The sequence below is a fragment of the Mesoplodon densirostris genome, chromosome 9 (genome assembly GCF_025265405.1).
Source record: "Mesoplodon densirostris isolate mMesDen1 chromosome 9, mMesDen1 primary haplotype, whole genome shotgun sequence".
In the NCBI taxonomy this organism is placed as follows: domain Eukaryota; kingdom Metazoa; phylum Chordata; class Mammalia; order Artiodactyla; family Ziphiidae; genus Mesoplodon; species Mesoplodon densirostris.
In genome coordinates this window covers 95,955,441-95,982,011 of record NC_082669.1, presented here as the reverse complement: position 1 = coordinate 95,982,011, position 26,571 = coordinate 95,955,441, and the positions used below count along the sequence as shown (strand labels likewise).

Below are 26,571 nucleotides of genomic sequence, written 5' to 3'. Positions count from 1 at the left end.
GGGTCTTTGCTGCTGCGCGCAGGCTTTCTCTAGTTGCGGCAAACAGGGGCTACTCTTCGTTGCGGTGCACGGGCTTCTCATTGCGGTGGCTTCTCTTGTTGTGGAGCACGGGCTCTAGGCGCCTGGGCTTCAGTAGTTGTGGCGCATGGGCTCAGCAGTTGTGGCTCACGGGCTTTAGAGCGCAGACTCAGTAGCTGTGGCACACGGGCTTAGTTGCTCCGCGGCATGTGGGATCTTCCCGGACCAGGGCTCGAACCCGTGTCCCCTGCATTGGCAGGCGGATTCCTAACCACTGAGCCACCAGGGAAGTCCCTACCAGAGCAATTTTTAAAATTTTGTTGGAAAATTGCCTGTAATAAGTATTTAAAAATATGAAATGGCTTTCCTCTTTAAAGAATGAAACCAAGACTCAATCTGAAATATGCATTTTGCTATACCATCATCTTTATTACATCAGATAGAACTCTTGTAATCAATATAGTACATAAAAATAAGTGAGGCAAAGACATTTGGAGGAATTCCGTTTATTGTGGATGCATTTTCACAATATATATTTATTGCAGCAATCAATTATCAGTGAAAAATATCGTGTTTATAAAATTTTTAGGAATGGCAGATTCACAGAACATGCTAGTCACCTTGCAGTTTTACTTCTTAAAAAGATAACAGAGAGAATTGTAATCAAACAAGTAAACAAGGAATTTATTTTTCAAAAAATTAAATCCAAACTGAACAAAATTCTACCCTAAAACTTATTCCATCCAAATATTGGAATAAAAGTCAGGATCGATCGATATATTCTCTTCTTAAATTTAGACTTTCTAGAAAAAAATATATAATAGTGATCAGGAGAAGCTCTTATTCAAAAGTACAACAAAGAAATGTTATCTCGCCATAGGCCTTAATTCAAACTTTGATCCATTTCACTCGAATGCTGGAAGTCAATGCCAACTCAGGCACTGCATGTGAATTATAGTTCATCTTATCATAGACTCATGTCTACTCTGTCATGGATGGGTGACTTGTGCAATATTGCTGGCTTTACTTTCTTTGGCCCAGATGTGCTAAAAGCTAGAGGATTCAACAACTCTACTGATTTATGAGGAAAATGGACTTTGGAAGGCACTGGTCACTCCTCATGCCAGCCCTACCCTGGCTAGCTCTCTCAGGGGAACACTGTGGATTAGAAAAGAGTCATTTGGGAGGCTCCCTCATTGTGGTAGGAATTGAGACTAAGACAATTTTGGTAAGTCATGAGGTATACGTTTATAGAACTACACTATATGTATATCTCTATGCTAGAACATATTGCCAAGACACTAGAGTACTCTTTTATCATCTATTGTGAAGAATAGATGAACGCTTATAAGCTAAAATAAGATCTGATACCTGGATTGTGTGTGTACAAATGATGAGTTGATAGGCTCTTAGGGAAAAAGGTAAAATTAATAAAAATTACATATATTTTTTGAAAGTTCAACACATTATCAACTTATGGCAAGTGCCAATGACTAATAAAGGTAGAAAAGTTTAACTAAAAAGATGTTTCAGTATGTTAAAGATGGAAGTACTGTCCTGACTCCTAAATATTGGCTTTTGCTTACTTTTCTGCTTCCAGCGATTAGCCAAAGTTGGACATAGTACGCCTATTCATGGAATTCCAATCTGTACAACTTTGTCACTAAAATTCTCGTCTTTAAATTTTAGAGAAGGAAGAGACCTCAGACATCATCTAAGCCAACCGATTGTGAACTTGATTCTTAAGAATGAAGTTTGGAGCAAGCTTTGAGATTTAGTACAATTCACACTGGACTTCAAGACGGCTTTTAATTATAAACTAAATACTATGCTTTATAGAAAATGTCAATTCATTTTGACACTTCTAATCTCTTTCTTATAGGTTATTGGGCATTGGAAACATATCGATACCTATTCTGCCATGATTCTACTGGCAAATATGAAATATTAATATAATATTGTGATTTTTAATTTTTAAAAAGCAGTGATATTGGCTAGTTACAGGGACATACTGCTAAATATAATAGCCTAGCACATAAAAAAGCTTTCTACCATTAGTGTGTTTGTATATGTGTATGCACATACATACATGATCACGTCATCTAAAATGTGGTTCACTATCACTACCAAAGAAATCCACAAAGCAACCAACCTAAAGAAATCAGTACCACTGTCAGCTAACATCAAAATCCAATTTAGATATTCATCAGCATGAAAAAAGTAATACCTTAACAGTACATCTTTTTTTTTAAGACAATCATTATTGTAGTATCTAAAATCTGAAATGGGTTTCTTTCACAAAGTGTTATAATTGCCTACTAAGATAATTTCTTCCATGCTTTATTCTAAAGTGCAGAAACAACATGATTTCTGTATTTAAAAAACAAAAAAACAAAAAACCCCACTATGGTTCATTTTTCTGGATACTGCACACATTCCTCAGGCAATTTTCAACTTGAATCTCCTTCTGTTGACTTCTGATGTGGTTGATATCACTGTTCAGACACAGAGTTATGATGATCAGTAGAAAAGTCTCTATTTCACAGCATGGGTTTCTTTAGAAACAGGCTCCTGTGCAAAGGCAATACTTTTACCATGAACATCTCTAGACCGTGATTATTAAATATAGTGATAATATACATGGGTTTACTGGGATAATGAAAAACAAAACAAAAGGAAATGAACCCAATTTAGTAAATCAACATAAATATAAAACAGAGCAAATTAGCCCTCTTCAACTGAGCTGGTCCAGCATCTTGAGCGGCTACTTTGGGTTCTTTCTTGAACTGTCTCAAACCTGCTAAGAGAAGAGAGCTTTAAGTCGTCAGGCCATGGTGTTTCAGCCAGACATTTTGTGTCAGAATTAAAAAAAAAACAAAAACAAAAAACAATGATAATATGGCAGGAATAAATGTCTATGAAAGGGAGGATTATTTTTGGCATTCTATTCAAATATGCTCCTCTTCTTTCAGTCTATCCTTTCTTCTTTTTTTTTTTTTTTTGCTTTCCTCTTTCTTTCTTCTTTATATTCCCCTTTTCATATCTTGATCTTGAGCCTTGCTCATGGCATTCAGGGTCAAGGAGGTTTTCTTTAAACACTACTTACTACAAGGGCCAGGACTCTATAATGTGTGTTCCAAGACAGGCACGCATGACTGAATGGCTGTCTCAGCCACATCAAGGCGTGATGGTAAACTGGACTATGCTTATCTTTAGTTTTCTCCTATTTTTTCATTTCCTACCTCCTATTCTTATGCCCCTACCCTTGAAACTTATCTGACCAATGGTCTTATTGTACACCATTTCTTTCCCTCAGCTAGCTGCTAAAAATTCTTGCTGAGGTATTCACAAATGTTAAAGTGTTATGAATCTGCAATTTCAAATGTGTTGTATAGTTTCATTTCAAAGGGATTACTGCGTGATACTAGTGAATTTGACATTTCGGACCAAAGGAGCTACCTACTTTGCTACCTCACAAACTCAGCTCTGGGCCTGCTGGTTATGTTATTATTATTACTGTAGAAAGAGTTGTGTGGTATAGACCAAGGAGGAGGGGGCAGTATGTATGTGTATGAAGTCTCACCCTGTCACCGTCCCACCTTGTACCACACACATTATTGCATAATTCCAGGGAGTACCATTCATGTTGTATGTGAGTGGTGTTCTCTGAGACCTACCATTCCAGATCATATCTTTACTCTACTTCCTAGAACCCTGGTTCAGAGGAATGTTGTCCAGAGGGGATGTATTAAACCTGTGATGATGGCCTATGGAAAGCTGACAGCCCCTACTCAGAAAGGAGACTATATAAACATTTAGACTATCATTTCTGAAAGGTCATTTCGAGAAGGGTCATAATGGCTTAGGCCAACAAAAGTTCATTCTTTGTTTAAAAAAAAAACTAAAAAATGATTCCCCTCCATTCCACCAGAAGAAAATTGTATAAGGAACTTTAGAACTTTACATTTTCTGCTGAATATGCAATCCTAAAAAAAAGCAGCATGTATAATGGTTAAGGATGCAGGCTCAGAACAGACTGCCTGAGTTTAATCCAGGCTTTGCTCCTTATTTGCTGTGTGACTTTGAGAAAGGTAATTAATCTCTCTGTGCCTCATTCTCCTTAGCTCTAAATGGGGGTAATAATAATGGTGATTGGAGAGTCAAATGAGATAATGTAGGTTGAGAAGGCATATGGTGGATGCTCATTACATGTTAGTGGTTTGTAATGGTGAAAATTATTACTGGTACTTTGAATATATTTAGCAGTTATTTAGAAAACTTAATAGAGAAGATGTAACACACTCAGGAAGCTGCACCATACTTATCAGCACGTCGTAGAAAGTAGGAAAGAGGAAGCAATTCTCTCCCTTCGGTGAGTTGTAGAGATTCTTCAGTTGCCTTTGAGATGTTCTTCAGTCCTGAGTTTGCTTAAAAAGTGCTTCTGGGTATAGAGTTCTACATCAGCCCATGAGCAGTCTATTCTAATCTTACTTATTGTTGCTCTCTGATTTTTCTCTTTTCAATTTTCCCTCTACCAAGGGAGAAGACTGGAATTATTACTTGAATGGGGAATTAGGAGTTGAATTAGCTCCTTGTACAACAAGGGGTCCTATTTTTAGTTTGTGCATCATTTAGATATTGACCAGAGGCCACTTTGTGAAGGATGAGCAGAAGGCCAAAGAAAGACAAATCCAAGCATTCTTAGCCATTAGTTTTCATAGGGTGGCAAATTTTGCTAACTTTTGAATATTATTTCAATTTTTTTGCTGTATCAGCCTTGAGTCCTAGGCTGCTGGCAATGTAACCCCTTAGAATGGTTCCAGAAAGCAGCTTTGAAACTACTCAAGGAGATAGACATTCTTTCCTAGGCGATCTGCAAATTCTGATTTCCAAGCCTGGACTTTGTAAGGAAATGTAGACCATGGTTATACCACACAGCCTTCTGTTTTCAACAGCCCTACCACTATGGTGTTTCTAGAATGTCTTACTGGGAACCATCCCACGGATCTAGACTATTTACCTTGTATGACTGACAAACCTACCATGCTGAAGGCTCCGTGACATTGCCTTTCACTGTACCATATACAAGTCTTTAGAAACTGATGGTTACCCAGACAAGGCTCTGTGGATCAGCACTATTTCTTTTTTGACCCTGGGACAGGATACTGCAGGATACAGCAGGCAAAGAACCTGCGAAAAACAAATCTTCTGGAAGATTACCTTAGTGGGGGAAGTGACCTTGTCCACAGATTGCTTTTCCCAGAGGTTCCGCTTGCCAGATACGTCTCCTGGCCTCAAATCCTAACGAAGAGAAAGCAGAAAAAATTGATGGGTGGCTCTTTATATTTTCTGGCCAGGTTTAAATAAATCACCACATCTGTTGTTTGTTTATTTGTGTAATACACTTTATCCTAGTCATCTGAAATGGGTTGAATCAAAAGGATCGTTAGCCGTTGTTTGTTTTTATACGGACCCTGACCTATGCTGTGACAGGAGAATGGGCTGAAACGATCCAGCATTTAGGTCCTGTCATTCACCAAGGGCTTAACTGTTTATTGACCAGTAAAATGGGAATATAAGCATATTTAAAATGAGATAGCCAATTTTTAACTTTCTATGTCCTTAGAAGTGAATCGAGCATAGGTTAGTTTTAAATAATTTTGAGGGGTTTGGATAAGGACCTCACCCCTTGCCAATTAACTTTTCTTTGGTGCCTTGCCCATGGCCCCCAGCCCTTATGACTTTAATGTGTACCAGCTGGACTTCAATGGCCAACACTGCATCTCTTTGCTTGAGGACTTCCTCTGGCTGCAGATGCCCACTTTGTTCCCAGGAGGCAGGCTGGACATCCAGGGAGTGAACACCCCCAGGGGCAGTCTTCAGCCACTCACCCATGAGATTGGGTGCAAGAATATTTCTCAGACTCACTCACGCCTCAGGTAGGATAGCTCGGAAGCATGTGTTTTGTGGTGGCTTTCAGGCTTTCCCAGCAGGATTATGTTTAACAACCCACGTAGTGACTTGCTTAATAAACATTCTTTATTGGCTGACTTCTTTTCCTGCCTCATTCCTGTAGTGTTTTCTTCACGTCAAGTAAACTACTTGCACACGAACCACTATTTTAGGGTTTGCTTCTGGGCAGCCCAATCTAAGACATTTTTCTAATTGCACTTTCCTCAGATTAAAATCATTTTGTGTTTCCTGAGGAGCAAGGGGTAATTCAGAAGTGTATCAGGAGCACCTAGCCCCGTGAAATTAAGCATTTACTACAAAGTGTACCCATAAGAGAAAGTGACAGTGGATGACATATGTGAGAACATGTAAAGATCTTGGGAAGAAAACACTAAAATATGATCGATGACAGCTATATATCTTTGAATCTTTCTTTACTACCTCATAATTAATTTGGTTTGGATAAGGATCCAAATTTCTGTTTCCATTTACTCTTCTTCCAGCGTTTGCTTATATGAGTACTTGGCAAAGGTAGTTTGCAGAAAATAAATGTATTTTACTGAAATAGTAATGTTGATTTTGGCAAACCCTTTTCTCATTAGGAAGGCAAAGCTAATAGCAACTACATTTATCCATGGACACCAGTCTGAATGGACATGTATTTTTTTTAGTAGATACTATTGAGATTGCAACGCTAGAAATGCACTGGTTAAAAACATTACCATGTGAAGCAGTTCAGATTTGCCTTAATCTTACTGAATTTCTGGATTTTCACTGTGACATGGATTCCTGATATTCTATTAGAGAGTTACACCTATTTAACTTGGAACCAGTAAGCAACAAATCAGATTGTTTTTGAAGAATTCCACCACATACGCCAATGTAAGTAGAAGCTGCCAAATTGTCTGGAAGACTGTTTTAAAAATTTGGAAACTATAATTAGGAACATCTAATGGAAGCTCTGGAAAGTGGCTATTACTACTTTATTTATTTGATTCATATAAGAAAAATATTTTTCTTTCACATGAATACCCTTCTACTAAAGAAAATGAATTGTATTTTCCTTGAATCCTACCTATGAATCATTTGGGATCACTTAAAGAGTTAAAGAGTCCATTTTAAGAAAATATTAACAACTGAGTGGTAAATTGGCATTTTAAATCAAATGGGAAGTATAAATGAAATTACCTGACCAGCCTACATTTTAGAGAAAGACCCACTCCAGAAGAAGAGGGAGAAATGAAGGCAGGGAAGCAGGTTTCCAGTCAACCAGAGATCAAAGAATGAAGAAGAAAATTCAGCTGAGAAAGACAATGTTGGGTTTTTTTTTAAAACAAAAAGAAAGACAAATTAGCATTTTAATTGCTGTATATAACATGTAGTTTAGACACAAAGAACAGACTAACCAGATACAACAGACATACTTAGAATTGAATTCCAGTTACAAAGTTACACTGAAGTCCTATAAATTCTACCCACAAATAGCAATAGACATCCCAGTAAAGAATCAGGTGTAAATCAATGTTTAAATAAGTTACTAGTTTTCAGAGACCCAAATAATATTGATTTGACAAGCTTTTGAGCACTTTTAATTATATGAAAATTAATGCGTAACTAGTAGCAGAGAGTGGTTTTTCTCTTCAGTGAATTTTAGAACTGGACACTAATCCCATGGATTACTCTTTTCCTGGTTCTTGAGGTTTCACTGGGTGAGCACTATTTTGGTAAAAGAATATCTCTCTGATTTTTCCTTAATGGCCACATGCCATACTTCTGCAAACACAAACCCAGGCTTTCCCTTTCACCCATACACACCAAGGAATATAAACAAGGGGTTGAGAATAAATCACCTCTGGTCCCAAATTAGAAGGGAGCCTTTGGGAGCCTCCTATTTGCTGCTGTCTTTAGGTAAGACATCCTGGGTCTTACCAGGATGGTCTTACCACTTTAGGTAACATCCTGGGTTAAGGGTCAGTCTGACCAGAATCCCAAGGGTGTCAAACTCACATGCCTGCCATGAAGGGCCAGGCTGGAAACACATGCCTGAAGAGGCTGGTGTAAGAAAATTTAAAAAAAGAAGGAATCAACAAGTTAAAGAATGCATGCCTCCACACCTTAAAAACATGTTCAAATTATAATTTAAAAGAAGGAATATAAAGCACAGTGGCCCTGACTACACAGATCTTAGCTGCAGGCCACCAGTGTGAGACCCCCCTGGACAAGACCTAGACAAAAATCTTTGCTTGACCTGTCTTTCTAAGCTGCCTTCCGGGACTTAACCTTTTGCCTGACAAGTTTTATGTATCTGCAGGATCCGTCCAGCCCTTTCCAGCAGTTTGGACATTTTCATTTCTTTTCTGCTGGATCCGTAGTGTCTGTGAGTTACTCTCCTGCCTTACTAAATTCCAAGTTATATCTTTCCCCAAAGAGACTGCCATACTCCTATTCATGATGTGGCACATTGCTGGGCCTACTACTCTTGGGATGTGCACAAAGCTCAAAGTTATATATTAAGTACGATCTACTCAAACTGCCCTTTTATTTACAACATCAATTACACATTGCTTTGTTTCAACCTGGCCTTTATTCAGGAAGCCACACTAATCTACCAAATCCAATGGGACATGGGGAAAAAAAGATCATTATGATGTATACTAATTGCCACATTCTTCTTGCCTTTTCTCCTCTATCCTCTAGCAGACGGTCTAGCAAATTACTTGCTAAATATTAGATAAAGCAGGCAATGATTTTGTAATTTCCCTGTAATGCCTTTTTGTCCTGCCATTTTTAGGAGGCCGTCAGTAACTCCAGAAAATGGGGCTTTCTGTGGAAACCTTGACTCATTTATACCTATTATAATAATAACTGTATTGAATCTTTTTAACCCTCCCATTAGGGTGACTTGGATGATAGACTTATCGGTTATAGTGTTGGTAGAAGAGTATGGGTCAAGTCCTGAACCAAATACATGAGTATAATCTGGGATAGAAATGAAACAGGTTGCAAATACATGTGAAAAAGTGACCATCTCCTTTAGCAATGTACCATACTCATCAAAGAAGAAAAACATATACCCTTTTCTCTTTATCTTTGCTGTCATGAGAAACCTTCAGTGTGTCCATGAACTTGCTGAACTTGTATTATATGCAGTGTTTGGGGGGAGAGGGTCTTTACATGTCATTAGGTTTTCAAAGGCATCCAGAATTCAAAAAGGTTAATAATCACTGATCTGGAACCATAAAACTTTATATAAACTGCCATTTAAAAAATAATTTCCACTCTTTATGTCACCTGGGGTGTTGGAGAAACTTGAGGCACTAAAGATCACATACTTTGTGGGTATGATCCCTCACCTCGACTGTCTCCTTTTATAGGGCCCCTTTCCTATATCTACTGGGAGAGGAAAAAGATTTTCTTTTCAATATATTAAGACTGTCCAATTGTAAATTGGGTTTACATTAGTTTTATACCTCTTGTGAGGCCCGTATGCAGAGAATCTCAAGCTGAATATTAATTGACTACAAGGAATTGTACCCAAGAAAAGTATGGAAATATTTCCATTCTTTTCTTCTTAAATTGGAAAAGTGATAAAACTCTAGTGAATTTGGAGACTAAATATAGAGCAAAGGGGGCTTCCCTGGTGGCACAGTGGTTGAGAGTCTGCCTGCCGATGCAGGGGACACGGGTTCGTGCCCCGGTCCGGGAAGATGCCACATGCCACGGAGCAGCTGGGCCCGTGAGCCATGGCCGCTGAGCCTGCGTGTCCGGAGCCTGTGCTCCACAACAGGAGAGGCCACAACAGTGAGAGGCCCGCGTACCGTAAAAAAAAAAAAAAAAAAAAAAAAAAAAATATATATATATATATATATATATATAGAGAGAGAGAGAGAGAGAGAGAGAGAGAGGGAGAGCAAAGGGATGCAACTAAATGCTCAACAGTGCAGAGGCCTAGGATTTGGAAAGCTTTTCCTCTACCTCTGGAATGGGGCGGTTGTGACAGTTGAGCTTTGGCTGCCTTGGGCACCAACAAAGGTATAAAAGCCAACTTAACAGAGAAAGTTCGCCAGTATACAGTAGGGAGCTTAATAAGGTTTTTGATTAGAACGATAAACGCAAGACAATGACCAAATACACTCAGTGAAAAGGTTAAAAGAATATTTTTATAGTAAGATAGCCACACTTAATAAGAAAATTTTAAATTTCCAAAAATAACATTCATAACCAGTTTTGATAGTTTCTACTTTTACGGTTGTTTTTTTTTTAATGGCTTTCCTTTGGAGGTGTTGACAAGAAAATTACAGCAATTATTTCAACAACTACCCAGTAACTGTATTTTTGTGTTAAGTTACAGAAATTAGGCAAATTAGAAAACATGGGTTCAAATAGCCAACATACATATTCTTTTGGGAATAAGTCTAGGGGTGCCCTTGACAGAGAAATGGCCAAGATAATTTGACATTTTCATTTTCAACTTCCTATCTGTAATTTATAGAATAGAAGCTAAACATGCAGACCAGTTAAGAGTGTAAATCTGAACTGCCTCGACGTTCTGGGTGGAGAGGTGATGGTCCCATTTTACCTTCTGGGTAATTACAGCGCTCGTGACTGTTCTCTCTCAATCTGAAGCCCTCCTTGTTTGTTATTCAGCAGTCACGACCAAGAACAGGGGCCTTGTTTTTCCCAGGCAAACAGACCAACAGCCTGTTTTCTTCTGTTGCTGGAAGCTGAGCTATGAGAGAAATTCAGAAGAACCTGGAGCTACTTACAGAAGGTTTGGGAGCAGGTGACTTGTTTCCATCTGGGGTTTTGGTTAGCCATTCATTGATGCGGCTGGAGACCCCCACCTTTAAGCCAGCTGTTTCCTACAAAAGGCCAAGCATCTAATATTAAAGAAAAAAAAAAACCTACCTGGAAAGAAAATTTCAAAGCAACCTCAAAATATTATCCAGTATTATTTCACATAACACTGATCAATTATTGATCATTATATTGAATATTTTGACAAAAATAAACCTTAAACCTGATATTTAAAGAGTACATTATCTGGTGTTCTTCCCCCTGCACTTCTCCTACCCCCAACCCCAAGGTCAGTGATTAACTCCGGGTACCGTATTTAGAGGCCTGTGGCCAGAACACAGTGCGTAGTCTATTAGCCTCAGGAACACATTCTTCCTGAGCTTGCTTTTTGGTCATTGCAAAAGAAAGTAAGAATTATACCTTTTTCACTGCTTTTGTAATTAACTATGTGATTCCTAAAAAAAAAAAAAAGAAAAACAAACAAAAAAGAAAAACCCAACCTCCAAAATTAAAAGACGGCAATCCTCTGCTCACCTTATTTGGCGTGCCTGATGCAGTGGGTGATGAGAATACATTGCCTTTCTCCCACATGCTCTTGATGTTGCGGACACCTTCAGCAGGGACAGGAAGGTCCGAGGCTGCTGGCTTCGTAGGTTTTGCAGTTTTTGTTCCCTGAAGTATGTGAATTATTTTTAGGATTGGTGCTGGTAAGTTTGCGCTCGTAAAACTGTAGTAACCTTGTCTTCTTCAACACTATCACTTAACAAATTCACTGTGTAAATGCCTTCACCAAAAATAAGTCATAATTTCTGCTGTGAAAATACATTCTGATGACATCTCTGCCTCCAAAAAAACCATTATATCTACTTCAGAGGATCTTTCGAAAGTGAAATATGCTTTTCATTGGGACTCCGTTTCTTGTTAAGGTGATATGCTACTTCATTGCTACAACAGACACTTCTTGAGTGCCTGCTGTGTGCAGGGCACTGTGCTAGGCTCTGGGGACGTGGTGGTACGCAAGACAGTCCACTCTGTAAGCTGCAGTGGACTGACATTAATAGGAGAGACAGTAACTAGTTATACACTATTATTTCACATTGCAGTAAGTGCTATGAAAGATGAGTATGGTGCCGTAAGCATGCCAAGAGAGCACACGATAGGACAATGGTACTTAGTTTAGGGGGGTAAAGAAGGCTACTCTGAGGATGTGGCATGCAGACCCAGATCTGATGGAAGACTTGAAAGAGGCTGGTGAAGGAAGGAGAAAACACGGTTCCACACAGAGCTAACAGTACATGCCAAGGACCAGAGACGGGGGTGTGCTAAAAGACTGAAAGACTGAGAGACCACCGCATGGAGACTGGAAGGAGGAATGAATGGGTGTAAAAAGAAAGGTGTGCATTCAAGACACTTTTCCAGCAGTAGCGATGGGCGTACCCCAAATCATGCAGTTTCTCTCCTGGTCCTGCTTTGGGGCCTGTGGCATGTGTCATCAAGGTGGGCAGCCAGGGTGAGTGGCACCATTGCTGGACTATGTGAAGCCTGAAGCCACCGTTTTGGCTTCATTAACCCTGTTAGAGCTGTGATCAATTCAACCACAGAAAATAACTATCTGCAATTTGTCTTATAATTTAGTGGCCATTTAATCTTCTGAAAATCTCCTCTTGAATGTTAAGACTTGATTATTCACTTGATAAATCATCCAGACCTCTCTCTTTCTTATTCCCTCTTATCATTTGTTATGAACTATTTTATAGGTATCTCCACTCTGCAGTACAAAAGAGAGGAGAAATCAAATCAAACTGATCCAATTACTTCATAGCAGGCAACTAACACCACTGACTAAAGTCTACACAAAGGAGAAAAAAACCAGGATCACATCTTGATCAATGGCACCCTACCCTCTTAGTGCTTTGGTACTTGGAAATATAGTACATTATTTCTGAATAGAGTAACACCCCTAGGTCAACTGGGTGGAAAAAATGTTGGATTAGACAGAAGCATAAAACTATGTGATCCTTCATATATAAAATAATCAATTTGAAATTCATTAAATTCCAGCTGGCTATCATCTTTATATTAATTTATATTACCAATTTATTTGATAATAAAAGTTTTTATAGATAAAAGAGGACTAATCATGGTTGTGTAAGGGACCTGTTTAAACTATATATGGGAACACCTTTTATAAGGAATTAAGAATATTGAAGATATACTTGTGAACACATAAATAATATATTTAAATAACAATAAACTCATTCATTAAAAAAAGTAACACCGGGCCTCCCTGGTGGCGCAGTGGTTAAGAGTCCGCCTGCCGATGCAGGGGATACGGGTTCGTGCCCCGGTCTGGGAGGATCCCATATGCCGCGGAGCGGCTGGGCCCGTGAGCCATGGCCGCTGGGCCTGCGCATCCGGAGCCTGTGCTCCGCAACGGGAGAGGCCACAACAGTGAGAGGCCCGCATACCGCAAAAAGAAAAAAAAAAAAAAAAAAAAAAGTAACACCCTCACTAAAGAATACAGGCGGAAAGTAGTAAACAATAATTTATTTAAAACTCTTCTATAATGTGTCTTTATTATTGTTTTCTCTCTAACTAGTTATAAAACATCATTAACATTCTAACACTACTGGACTTGATTATTGTCCTAAGTGTTTCTATGATTATTTATATAATCAGAGTTGATTTCTGTTTGACCATAACTCTGAGGACATCTCTCACCTCAATTGCACTGGTGTATTGCTCCAGTCTGCTGTCAATCTTGGAGACTACTGCTGCTTGATGAGTTGATTTAACACCACTGCTAAGTACATAAACACACACATACATACATGAAAATGAGAGAATTTTTTCGTACATGTAATGGCTGATGATTCTCAATTCAACAATCAACCATATTACCTTTTCTGCACAGACTTATTCAAAAATTCTGCTCGCTCTTCTATCTAGGAATTGGAAAAAAATAAAACCAGTTAATATTTTTAGTTTATAAACAGTGTTTCTCAGCCCATACTACTATATTCCCTGAACCCGGGGAATAAAAGTACCAAAGAGTGTCCAAGAGTATGAGGGTGCTGTGCACAGCACCTTTGCTAGAGAGGAAAACTACGTACAAGGTATTTGATAATGAGGTTTGGGAGACGAAGGTAGGACTGGCAGAAGATAGAGAAATATGAAGTTCTGGAGACAAAGACTAGACAAAGTGGAATTAAAATGCCTCTGAAATAATATAAATCAAGGGCAAAATAATTACATTTCGAGACTAAAACAATTTTGTTTTGCTTTCTGATGTACTTAAAATTTTTTCCATTATTTTTTATTGAGGTATAAATGACATATTACATTACATTAGTTTTAGGTATACAACATAACGATTTGATATTTATATATATAAGAAAGATAACCAGGAACTATGAACTATTCACTTACTGCTTAGCCTGATTTTCTAATTTGATAGCTGTCAAACTTATTGCTGAACTTAATTTGCCCTGAATATAGGAGATGGGGGTGGGGATGAGTGAAACTGGGGCACAGCTCATCAGGAATGGCTAAGGCCTCTCATGAAGGTCCTATTAGTCCAAGTGGAAAATAAGGAAATAAGCCCAGAGAAACCGCTATGGATATACACCGATGGGCAGTTTAGTCATTTTTAATAAGTTATTTTTTTAAAAGCCAGAAATTTTGCTACAACTAAAGCTGCTAAATCAAACATTATATTTTACTGAAACTCCATCACTCAAATCCAGATGTTCTTTATAAGTCAGCAAATATCTGTGGACTCCTCATGATACCCACTCCAGGCTAGAAGTATCCTCTGCCACGCATCACCTATCATTAGCAAATAGCAAAAGCTTCTTTACATATGACTGCATGTGCAAAGCACACAGGTCCATTTTCTGCCCTGTTCAGGGCAGCCAAGGAATCTACTAGGCTACAGTTACCGTAGGCTGGTGTGGTTGACTGTCCCCTACAATCTTTAAGATGTCATGGCTTTTTCTGGACTGTTGGCCTGGGACTCATGGATTATTAATAAATACCCTTAAGCTTTTTGGAAAACATGCTTCACTCCTAATATCAGTCAAATAATACTTTTAAAGATATTAGTTAGGGCACTTCATCCTTTCCAATGATCTCTTACAAAGATAAAATCAAACTCATTAAACATAAAACTTTATGCAAAAGAATGCTATAGGTATCCCTGAGTTTATGAGATGTAAAGGGTCTTAAATCTTATTTTTCTGATTTTAACATAAACTTAGAAGTGCATTTCTGCAGAAAAAGTTCCCAGTTGAATGAGGTAAAACACATTAGAACCACGCAATGCACTGGCACTTGTAATATTGTTCACCCATCTATCCATCCTGATTTAACCCGGCCAACCTGTCAGTCAAACAACCAACCAACCAATAAATTATATGTGAGTACCTATTACATAAAGTTGAACACCCAACGATGTATAAGACAGGGTTCCAATTCTTTAAGGAGTCAGTAGGGGAGACTAGTAGAACACATAAATGAAAAATTTTAAATTCAGTGGTAGGTACCATATTAAAGATAAGAAAATGGGGGGAGTTCGAGAAGGCTTTTCAGATGTTCTGGTGTTTGAGCTGAGATTTGTAGTTTATAGTTTACACAGCTTTATAAATGAGTTCATGAAAGTGAGGGTGGGAGTGCATGAGTTAAAGGGGAGAGGACATTTCTAGCAGAGCAAACACATATACAAAGATTTGGGGAACCAAGAGGCGTGTAGAGTGGTGGGACTGAAGAATGGAGAACCGTTCAGCGTGGGGGAAGGCCAGTGGAGAGGGGAGGTAGAGATGAGACTTGTGCTTTGTAGCACCTCTAGCATCGTTCTGACTCGGGGATCATCTTCTTAACCTTGGCCATCACATTTATTCACATTACAGAGGCTCTCAGACTCTACCTTCTCCTTTTGTATCTACAATATTCAATACAGCTTGACTTCATTATCACATTTTATCAGGATTTACCATCCATTACTGATGTACTCTTGTTAGAAAATTCCTGCCCTTAGTGACTCTGGGCAATGTAACAATTTGTACTAAATTTGTAAATTCAACCTCCTGCGTAGGGAGTTTAAAGGGGGAAATTGGTTCTTCTGAAGACCAAGAGGTGGCAGTGTTGTCCCAGTAAAACTCAGGGGAAGACCCCACACATTGCAGCAAACTGGCACTCTCCTCACCCCACACTCCTTCCACCACCAGTATATGAAAACAAAATTCTAAATTTAATTGACTTAAAACGTATTCTTTTCATGTCTTATGTAAGAAAAATCATTTACTGCTAGCATAATTTAACTATGAGAAACCAGGTTCTGAGCTTCTCAGACAAGGAATATAAGTCATGAGAAATTAACAAAATACACCAGTTGATAATATCTTGAGGTCAAATATCAAATGTTTCTCCTCCCACTGGCATTTGACAATGTTAGCTTGTGACCATTTATAAAAGTTGCAGGGCCAAGAGTATCAATAGTTGCAGGAATTCAATTGTAGGACATGATATTACGTTCTAAAACAAGAGCCACAGCAGGTTCTTCAACACACATACTATGGAGAAAAGCACTAGACTGTCTGTTCTTGAAAGCATGTCTCTGTTACGGAGGAATTAAAAATGTGTTTTTTCTTTTTTACATATCAACTTTGGTTGCTCACACGTGCCCCTCTACCAGAGTGAGTAGACAAATGGCTTTCTGGGAACCCAGGAGTCTGGTTGATGGAAACACTAGAGAAGTTAAGTTGGAAACTAGGTAGAGAGATGTTTGGAGGAGGATGGGTTGCAGTTTCTTCGGAAAAAAAAGGGTACAAATTCGAAGTCTAGATGACTACTACTTCCCTCATGTTCCCAAGACAGTTCAAGGAAAGCTTAGCTTGAGTGGCATTTGAAGGAAGGTTGAAAGAGAGAGAACATGGTTTTCTTTAATTATTGATGAGCCAGGAATAAAAGGACCCAGACTGAGGAGGGACCTGGTGCCTGCACAGAGATGGTCTGAACCGAGCAGGGTTTGCCTTTCTGCTCTTTCTCCTACAGTAGGGGTAGGCAAACCATGGCCCATTTGCCCATGTCCTCCACCCACCCAAAAGCTAAGAACATTTTACGTTGTTAAATGGTTGGAAAAAAAAATCAAAAGAATATTTTGTGACATAGGAAGATTTTATGAAATTCAAATTTCAGATCCATAAATGAGGCTCACCTACTCAACAAAGCCTCTCTCTCCTCCTCGCACGCCCCACTTAGAGACCTCACTGAGCTGGTAGTCTGCACTTCATTACCTTTGTAATTCTTGAATTCTCCTGAGGCAGTCAATTATATTAGTGCCCTAGGGGCGGTGACCTCGCTTTGTGCTTCTCGCCTTCATAGCACATAACGCACATTAGATTTGTTATAAATATCAAACATTAAATAAGAAAATCCTCCTGTGGTTTAGTTTGGATTCCCCCTGAAGCCACTCTTAAGATGAGGGTTCAAGTATAAGGAGTTTATCTGGGAGGAGTTAGAACTATGGTGGACTGGGACCCAGACAATGCTAAAGACTAAGTGAAGTTATCTAGGGATAAAACATACTGTTTTTCATGTGAAACAGGTAACAACTGTAAAACGTAAGTAACTGGCTTTTGATCATTTTAGTGTGGACATTAGACCTCACACACACAATGACAGATACACACATGCACACATTAAGCAGCTGGAGCCTGGCTATGATTCTATACTGGCTTTATCTGTAGTCAGTGCTTTGTAACCTACCTAGGTTGATGGAAAATGAGGATAAACTAAAAGCTGCTCAAAGTTCCAATCCCTGAAGATTCATTCATTCATGCATTCATTCAATAACTACTTGTTGAGTATTTTCACTGTGTCAGGTACTCAGAACATGCTAACTGTATAAGCAAAAACGTGTATTTGAGTCTGCGCTCTTGTTCCTCCACGGCAACCATCCCATTATCTCCCTGAGTTGGCTCCTTCCTGCTCATTCTCTTTTCTTTCAGCAGCACTTCCAAGTCACTAGGAATTACACTCTATGAAGGCAGCAGTCGGACCAAACTCATCCTGGCAGAGGAGCCTATCTGAGTCACATTTCATCTCCTCCCATGATAACGGCTTTAAAATTTGACATGTACCATTTCCAGCTGTGCTGCTCTTAATAATGACAAAGGAAAAAAAATGAACATTAGCATGAAAAGCAGCTTAAACCTTTAAAATATATTTGCCCACTTTATAAAGTTTAAATGTTTCCGTTTTTATTTGCTCAAAGTAATAAGGCATGTGGAGGGCGTGGGTCAGTGAGATCCAGAGATAATCACCAAAGGTCTTTTTAATGTATACCAAAGATCTAATAAACAACAGACAAAAATGTCTCCACTTTCTCTCCTTTCCATATCTTGAAAACAAAAAGAAGCTGTGAAATTGCTGAAAGAAGGAGCACAAAGATAAATGAAGCAAAACTTGAATAATCAATAACTAAATCAGGGGCTAAGATCGCATTTCTATTATATTTTAATAGACATATGATAAGAAGGTTTTCTGGGGAAACAATACCTTGAGAGATGAGCCTTTAGGCGTGAAGCACTTGAAGGGCTTCTTGCCGTCTGACAAGCCGTCCTCTGGCACCTTCTGGCGTTTCTCAGCAGCTTCTGCCCGTCGCCTTTCGATCTCTTCCTTTAGCCTCCTCTTCTCTTCCTAAGGGAGAAAGAACAAATAACAAGGACATCAATATCAGCTTCAAGCCGAAAGGAAAGCGTGCTGTAGGGGAAAGCATAGTCCCAGAGGAAAAAGACCCAGGTTCTAGAAAGGATGCTATCCCTTCCTCAAGGGTGGCCCCAGAGGTTAAGCCTGAGCTTGGGAGTCTAACTGTCGACAAGCACTCTGGGCTGCCCCTTCTCAACTGTGCGACCTTGGCCGTGTTACTTACCTGCTCTGTGCCTAGGTTTCCTCATCTGTAAAATGGGGATAATAATAATATCCACTGACCAGGGCTTTAACAAGGATCAAATGAGAAAGCCCACGTAAAATGCTTAGACGAGCGCTCGGCATGACGATCATCATTGTCATCATCATCCTGTCAAGTCATCTAAGACTGACCTTCCATGCTGTGCATGGAAAATAAGTATCCCTTCTGCCTGCTTCCTAGGAGAGTTGCGAAGACAAATGAGATGATTTACGTGCAAAGTTATACAAGTGTATGTTACTATATTTACTAAATTGTACAAGAGACGATTTCACGGTTGTCCCCACCTCAGCTGAGTAGATTATTTTAGATGGTTTGACAAACCTGAACTGGTGTAGATACTGCACCCTAGTGGTGAAATCACAGATGTTTACAGTCTGTCTCATGAACCCCTCTGTGCTTCACTCCTGGCCTAAAATCCTCTCCCCTGTCTTCTCATCAAGCTGCATAACCTCTATGAACAATTTTCTGAGAGAGTTATGTAGTCTTCGTAGTTTTCAAACTGGATGTTCTCAAGCAGGGACCGGATGGTCATCTCTCAGAGGATGTTGCAGAAAGATCCTGTGTGTTATGGACTGAGTATTTGTGTCCCCCCAAAATCCGTATGTTGAAATCCTAACCCCCCAAAGTGATGGTATTAGGAGGCGGGGCTTTGGGGAGGTGATTAGGTCATGAGAGTGAACCTTTATGAATGGATAGTGCCCTTGCGAAAGAGGGCCCAGGGAGCTCTCTTACCCCTTCTGCTCTGTGAGGACACAGTGAGAAGACTGCCATCTGTGAACTGGGAAGTGAGGTCTCACTAGACAGAGAATTTGCTGGACTTTGATCTTGGACTTCCTAGCCTCACAACTATGAGAAATAAATTTCTATTGCTTATCAGCCACCCAGTCTATGGCAGTTTGTTACAGCAGCCAGAACTAAGACACTGTGCTTGGTAGGAGGTTAGACCAAATCATCTCCTAGGTCCAATCCACTTCTCAGAGTTCACGTTTCCCTTCTGCTTTCATTGATATTCTGCTTCTCTAGATAACAATAATAACAATAATGATAACTATGACTTCCTGAGTGCCTATTATGTACAAGGCACCCTGAATACAATGATTTAATCATCGCCACAATCCTGAAAGTAGATATTTCACAGTTAAGGAAAAGAGGTCTCAGAGTAGTCCAGTGACTCTCCCAAGGTCCCAGCTTGCCAGTGGCAGAGTGTCTGATTCTAAAGCTCTATCATCCCAATTACTTCCTAACCAAAGATCATTGGCTCATTAAGAGCTGGAGTTGAAAGAGACCTTGAAATAATTTATCTAGACTTTCCACAGTTCAGGGAATGTTTGTATAGGATCCATGTTGGAAAGTCATCTAAGGTCTTTTTACATATTTTTTAATGATGGGAGATCACTATCTCCAAAGATTTGTGGGAAAAGCTCTAGGCTGAGTTGGAGAAGCTGGGTCTCAGTACCAATTCTATCACTTATTAGTCAAGTAACTTCACACAGGTTACTCAAACTATTTGATTTCCACTTCTTTGTCTATAAAATGAGAATAATGTACCTCAGGATGAAAGGAAAAAATGCACCTTGTAAACTGTAGCAATGCTTACAGTAGCTGGTTAGGCGCTTGTTCAGTTTTCAAAATTTGCCTTTTTGTAACTTTATCTGTTGTTTTCAGTTCTGTTTAAAAAGACAGAACAAATTCATCTGTTCATAATTATGGGGTGGCTGCTACATGCCTGGCGCTGGGCTGGGTCCTGGGTATACAGTGACGAACAATACTGTCACTGCCTGTGAAAATCTAGTTACTGACTCTTCCACTTAAAACACCCCAAAAACTATTTTTGAGAATCTTCTCTATAAAACCTCTTCAAATATCAAAAAACAACTCTCGGGCCTCCCTGGTGGCACAGTGGTTGAGAGTCCGCCTGCCGATGTAGGGGATACGGGTTCGTGCCCCGGTCCGGGAGGATCCCATATGCCGCGGAGCGGCTGGGCCCATGAGCCATGGCCGCTGAGCCTGCGCATCCGGAGCCTGTGCTCCGCAACGGGAGAGGCCACAGCAGTGAGAGGCCCGCGTACTGCAAAAAAAAAAAAAAAAAAAAAAACAACAACTCTCATGATCATGTGACTCGGTTCTTGTAACCAATCTGCAGACTTTTTCATCCTTCTCTGCTAACTGCTCTTTCTTGAGGGACATTACAGGGTCATGGATTAAGACAAGTGGGACCTGGGGAAAATGACAAAAACCTCTCTGTGCCTCAGTTTCCTGATCTGTAAAATGGGGATGAGAAGACGCCCCATATCAGAGAGTTCTTAGAATTGCATACACTAATGTGGATAAAAGTTTTAGGACCATGCCTAGCACACAGCAAGCTGATTAATCTTCAAATGTATTTGTAAGAATTCATGTTCAAAAGAGCTGCCGCAGTTCACCTGGGAAGAAACTATTTCCGGGGCTGGAAGGGTCACCCGAGACGCGTCCTCAGGGGCTCGGGTAACGTAAGGCGCCTGACGGGCCGCGCTGCACCCGCCTTACCTCCTCTCTGACTCTCCGCTCGGCCTCCTCCTGCTTCCTCCTCTGCCCCTCCTCCTCCAGGACCTTCCTTCGCTCCTCCCTCTTCTTCTTCAGCTCCTCCAGCTCCAAGGCCGCCTCCTGCTGCTTCTGCTTGAGCTTCTCGAACTCCTCGCTTTCAGTTTCCCCGCGGCGACGGCGCAGCTCCTCCAGCCGCTTGCCGGCTTCCACTTGGGAAGCACCTTCAGCCTCCTTGGCCTCGCTGGCCCTCCCTCCAGGGCGGCTGCAAAGGAGTTGGACACACGTCTGCCTTGCAGCCCCCCTCCTCCCGCCTTAGGGAGGGGATGTCGGTCTGCAGGCTTTGCATCCCACCCCGAAATCTCCACTGCCCTCACTGGACAGTGGATCCTCACACCTGTCCAAGGGGTAAGTTGGGGTCCACCTGGAATCTCCAGGTCTGAATCTGAGTCCCTGCCCTGCCACTTACCCTGGGTTTCCTTGACTGTACAATGGGGGCAAATAGGCACTGTTGGTGGGATTGTAAATGGATGCAGCCACTGTGGAGGCTCCTCAAAAAATTAAAAGTAGAACTGCCATATGACCCAGCAATTCCACTTCTGGGTATTTATTCAAAGAAAATAAAAACAGTGACTCAAATAGATATATGCACCCCCACGGTCGTGCAGCATAATTTACAGTAGCCAAGGTATGGAATCAACCCAAGTGTCCATTGATGGATGAATGTATAAAGAAAACGTGGTAAAAATACATACACTGGAATATCATTCAGCCACAAAAAGAAGAAATCTTGTTTAAAAACTCATTAACAAGTAGTGAGGGCATTCTTAACTATATCTGAACATAGGTAGCCCATTTCTGACACTTTTGTAACAGATGAATTACTACGGTCTAGTATCATTTATTCCATGTAGAGAATGGCACAGTGTTTCTAGCTATGAAGCAAGAAGAATAAAACAGAAAATGGGTTCAAGATTACACAATATTAATCTTATGTGTACGTCTCATGCTTTTAAAATAATGAGGTACATCTCGTGCTTTTAAAATAATGAGGTAGCTCTGAATAAACTATGTCCTTTAGGACTATGCTTTTCAAGCTGCAGGTTGGAAAATCTATTTAGTGGACTGTAATTAGCATTTAAAAAATGAACTAGAAAACATCAGAGAGCATTGCATGGAACAAGAGAAAAGACCATTTCTTTTTTTTTTTTTGCGGCACGCAGGCCTCTCACTGTTGTGGCCTCTCCCGTTGCGGAGCACAGGCTCCGGACGCGCAGGCTCAGCGGCCATGGCTCACGGGCCCAGCCGCTCCGCGGCATGTGGGATCTTCCCGGACTGGGGCACGAACCCATGTCCCCTACATCAGCAGGCGGACTCTCAACCACTGCGCCACCAGGGAAGCCCAAGACCATTTATTGATGTGCTTGTTTCAGTTATAAATATATATGTAGATGTGTAATGGGTTATGATGTAAAATTTCTTACTCGAAGTTGAGGTTAAAAAGTTAAAAAAATATTGTGCTAGGTTCTTGATGGTTAAAGAGGAACTTTTATTTTTAACTCATTCAAGGTTACAGCATCCCTTAAAACTTGGTATTGCTTTTTCAGTCTTAAAGGTCCATAGGCCTGTGACTCCAGAGAGGAACTCTCCCCTTTCAGTTAAAGTCTCTCCATCTTCAGAGATGAGTTTGCTCTCTCTTTGGGTTCATCATGTTAGTGTTTGGTAGGACTGAAAAACACACGCCTAGAGAAACTTCTCTGGATTCCACTAGGTGTCACTCAGTCTTTATATTGGGCATTCAAATGCCCATCATTAGGGACGGGTTAAATAAATCATGACCCATCCACCCAGTGGGACACTCTAACTGTAGGCTTATATTCACTGGTATAGAAGGCGAGCTAAGATACATTGCTATGCACAAAGCAAGAATCACTTTAAAATAGAGATTTATAGTTATATACACATATACATACTATATGTATGTGTGTGTGTGTGTTTCGAATGTATATACATAGAGAGCATCTGGAAAAAAATGTTACTGGTGGTTTCCTTGGGTGATGGGTACTTAACTTGCTCCTTGAATTGAGATTTTCATGTCACGTTTTAGAGAAAACAATTTAGCTATAAGAAAACGGGCCTGTCAAAGGGACCAGTAATGAACTCAAACAAAAGGAGCTATGCTCAGAACAGGAACAAGAGTTCTGTCCACATCACCTCTGCTCAGATATGCAGGCATGCCCTCAGCATTAGGGTAGCACCAATATGGAAATTTCTTCCAGAAGGTTCTTTCCTCTATCCTTGGCTTTGCTAGGTGAAAGCTCAGATGAACATCAGACCTTTCACCATGAACACACCTTGTTTTCAGTTAGACTATTAGGCACTAAGCTAAGGTAAATAGAGGCTCTTACTCCCTTCCTGGCTCCTCATCTTATTACTCTATGGAGCAAAACGAGGCGTCTCTGCTTCTATCGGCATCAACTTCTAACTGAAACTAAAACTAAGGTATGTTGGCAGCTAAACAAAAACTAACACTATGGTGGCAGCTTGTTTCATTTTTTTTCTGCCCAGACATAGAAAAATTAAAGCAAGAGTCCCATTTACGGGTTCTCACTGCTTAATCTGTTGCCATCCCTTGTGACTTCTCTCTTTGAGTTACCCAGTTATCTGGATTTTCAAACAATGGACATGTTAATTATTAATTTGAGCTTTGACTGAAGCTGGCTGACAAGTTTGCCAATTGTTAACCAAACTTCTTTCTACTGACAGATTTTTTTAATGTTATTTCTCTTAACAAAATTGTACTCTTATCTACAACACATGTTTTAAACTATCAAGTAATTAAACAATAATATTATTAGGTAATATTCTTTGAACACTTTTTATGAACCTGACACTGTTCTAGGGCTTTAACACATTAAACTACTGGCACTTCAGCAAGCTGTGCACTCAGCTTATCAGCCTGAATCAAACTTGATTTCTAGATTTTCTATGAATTCCTAATAAACTTCTTTTTTTTTTTTTTTGCGGTATGCGGGCCTCTCACTGTTGTGGCCTCTCCCGTTGCGGAGCACAGGCTCCGGACGCGCAGGCCCAGCGGCCATGGCTCACGGGCCCAGCCGCTCCGCGGCATGTGGGATCTTCGCGGACCGGGGCACGAACCCGTGTCCCCTGCATCGGCAGGCGGACTCTCAACCACTGCACCACCAGGGAGGCCCCTAAACTTCATTTTTACATCTACTTTCTTGCCAATCCCAAGTAACATCTATAGGTTCTACCCTTCTCACTCCTTCACACTTTATTTAGTCTTTGAATGCACACCTTTTCTTCCATGTGCTTTCGGCTCTCTTTTGGATAATTGTGACTAGGTTTCTGCTCAAATTTTTGTGTAGTAAAATTGTTTGGGAACAACTATATTTACGTAACATCTTAGAACGGCTGGAAATGTCCATCCTTAGTAGTTCCGTTTGCTTCTGGATGTTACACAAGCTTTGGTGTAAGGAGCAGTCTGACTTCCATACAATACCTACTTGGAACTTTCTTCTTTGAAGCGTTCTGGAAAACAGGGTCTACAGGCAAGGTGGCTGCCAAAGAACAACCCCATGGGAATCCATGTTACAGGGACCCAAGACTCTTCTCCAGAACACCTGGCACAGCAGCCAGTGACATAACAGAGATTAGAATTTGGCACTAGTGGTTGAAGGGAGTGTATGTGTAGGAATGGGGCACAGAGAGTTAGGTAGCCAGGTGTCCATGGCAGGCTTCTGCAACTTGAGTCCTTCTACAAAGCTGATGGGGGACTCTCCATAGTCAACGTACCTAGAAGTGAGGATGTGCCTGCATATACTTGTCTATCTGTCCTAAAATCAGTTGCCATAATGGGGGAGGGGATAAGGAGGGGAAGCTGAAGCTCTGCAAGAGGGTTTTCCAAACTGGAGCATTAGTTGCATGCCCTCTTCCTCCCTCTTAGAGATTCCCAAGGCGAATTAACATCAAGGGCTCTCAAAGTGGTAAAGAGATCTGACTCATTTAGTTTAACCCAATGCTTCCAAAGTATTTGGCCACAGGGAAATCTAAGTTTTATGCAGCAATTTATTTACAACCTTTAGAAAATACATTCTTTAAAATGGCACTGAGAAGGGTCTCTTATGAAGCTGGGTGGACCATACAGAGAATGAGTCAATGACAACTCCAGTCATAATGTTTTCTAATAAACTGATCTTACATGAACATATTAGATCAGCGAACAAAAACATGGCTGCCAAGCATGATCTGCCTTGCCAAATAATGGGAAAAGCAGACCAAACCTTGTCTGAACAATGCCTGCTGGTCTCCTGTTAGTGATTGAAAGCCAGACCTGCTGACTGAGTATCTGTAAGACAATGGCCAATGACCTCACAACAAAAGTATGTTGCCTGTTAGCACATTTCTGTCTGGAAGCACAGGGTAGGGAGACTGATTATTACTATTATTTTTTCACATATGAACACAGTCACTGTTAACTAGCCACAACTTCTTACCTGAAAGTATTCTCAGTGTGTTTAAGTTTGTGGGTCATGAATTCTCCATTCTGCGACTTCATTTCTGTAAATCCCTTCTTTCCATCCAAGAAGCTCTTAACTTCTTTGCTTTCTTTGTCCTTTTTAGTCTTCTCATCTTTGATCTAACCAACGGTACATATCAGGAAGAAACATAATGACAATAATCTTAATTAGGTTTTGGTTGGTATCACCAAATAAGACCCAACATCGTTAGGAAGCCAGAAAACTCAGAAGTAAAACAAACTACTGGAGAATGATGTGGTAGAGCTGGAATCAGAGGAAATTCTCAGAGCATAAGGTGTGGTCCTCTAGCCTCTGAGCAAAGACCTTGACCACAATTTTAGGAGGTCAAGATCATCCCTTATTTCACTGAGGTTTTATTTTCAAAAGTAGTGGAGGTGTTACCATTTAGAAACTATTGTGCTCTGGGAACTCCACATAAGAGTGGTTGTTTTCAGTTCCCACTGGGAGGAGCAATTATTAGTGTGGCCTTGATGGGAGAATGGCCAGGTTGCTTGGACAGATTTCTACTTGGATGAAGGGCACTTCTTTGAGAAGGACACAGATGTGTCGAGGAGGGAATAAGAAACCTACTGAGCCAGACCTGTCAAGCCAATGTTGGCAGATGTCAGAGGAAGACCACCCTAGTATTTTAATCGAATGAATAACTAGGGTCCCCAGGATAGAAGACATAATAACCCTACCTTTAGTGGGATGACTCAGAGACCTGTGGGGCCATGTCTGTAGTCATCTCAACCATTAAAGATAGAATGGAAC

At 40.4% G+C, this 26,571-nt stretch overlaps 1 protein-coding gene across 10 annotated transcripts in view; it reads right to left on the bottom strand.

The window, feature by feature from the left end:
* Positions 1–508: 508 nt before the first annotated feature.
* Positions 509–26,571, bottom strand: part of CALD1 (caldesmon 1) — a 182,659-nt gene continuing 156,596 nt past the window's right edge. For 4 of the 10 annotated variants that reach the window (XM_060107917.1, XM_060107918.1, XM_060107925.1 and 1 more), the window contains 9 exons: positions 25,774–25,916; positions 21,263–21,521; positions 18,325–18,465; positions 13,669–13,712; positions 13,489–13,570; positions 11,302–11,439; positions 10,737–10,832; positions 5,185–5,319; positions 2,977–3,078 (listed from right to left, as the gene is read on the bottom strand). In XM_060107917.1, the coding sequence (XP_059963900.1) occupies positions 2,992–3,078; positions 5,185–5,319; positions 10,737–10,832; positions 11,302–11,439; positions 13,489–13,570; positions 13,669–13,712; positions 18,325–18,465; positions 21,263–21,521; positions 25,774–25,916 (1,125 nt within the window). In that variant the 3' untranslated portion in view covers positions 2,977–2,991. Of the gene's footprint in view, positions 2,819–2,976; positions 3,079–5,184; positions 5,320–10,736; positions 10,833–11,301; positions 11,440–13,488; positions 13,571–13,668; positions 13,713–18,324; positions 18,466–21,262; positions 21,522–25,773; positions 25,917–26,571 lie in introns of those variants that run through there. The other 6 variants (XM_060107921.1, XM_060107927.1, XM_060107923.1 and 3 more) reach the window with 5 other exon arrangements.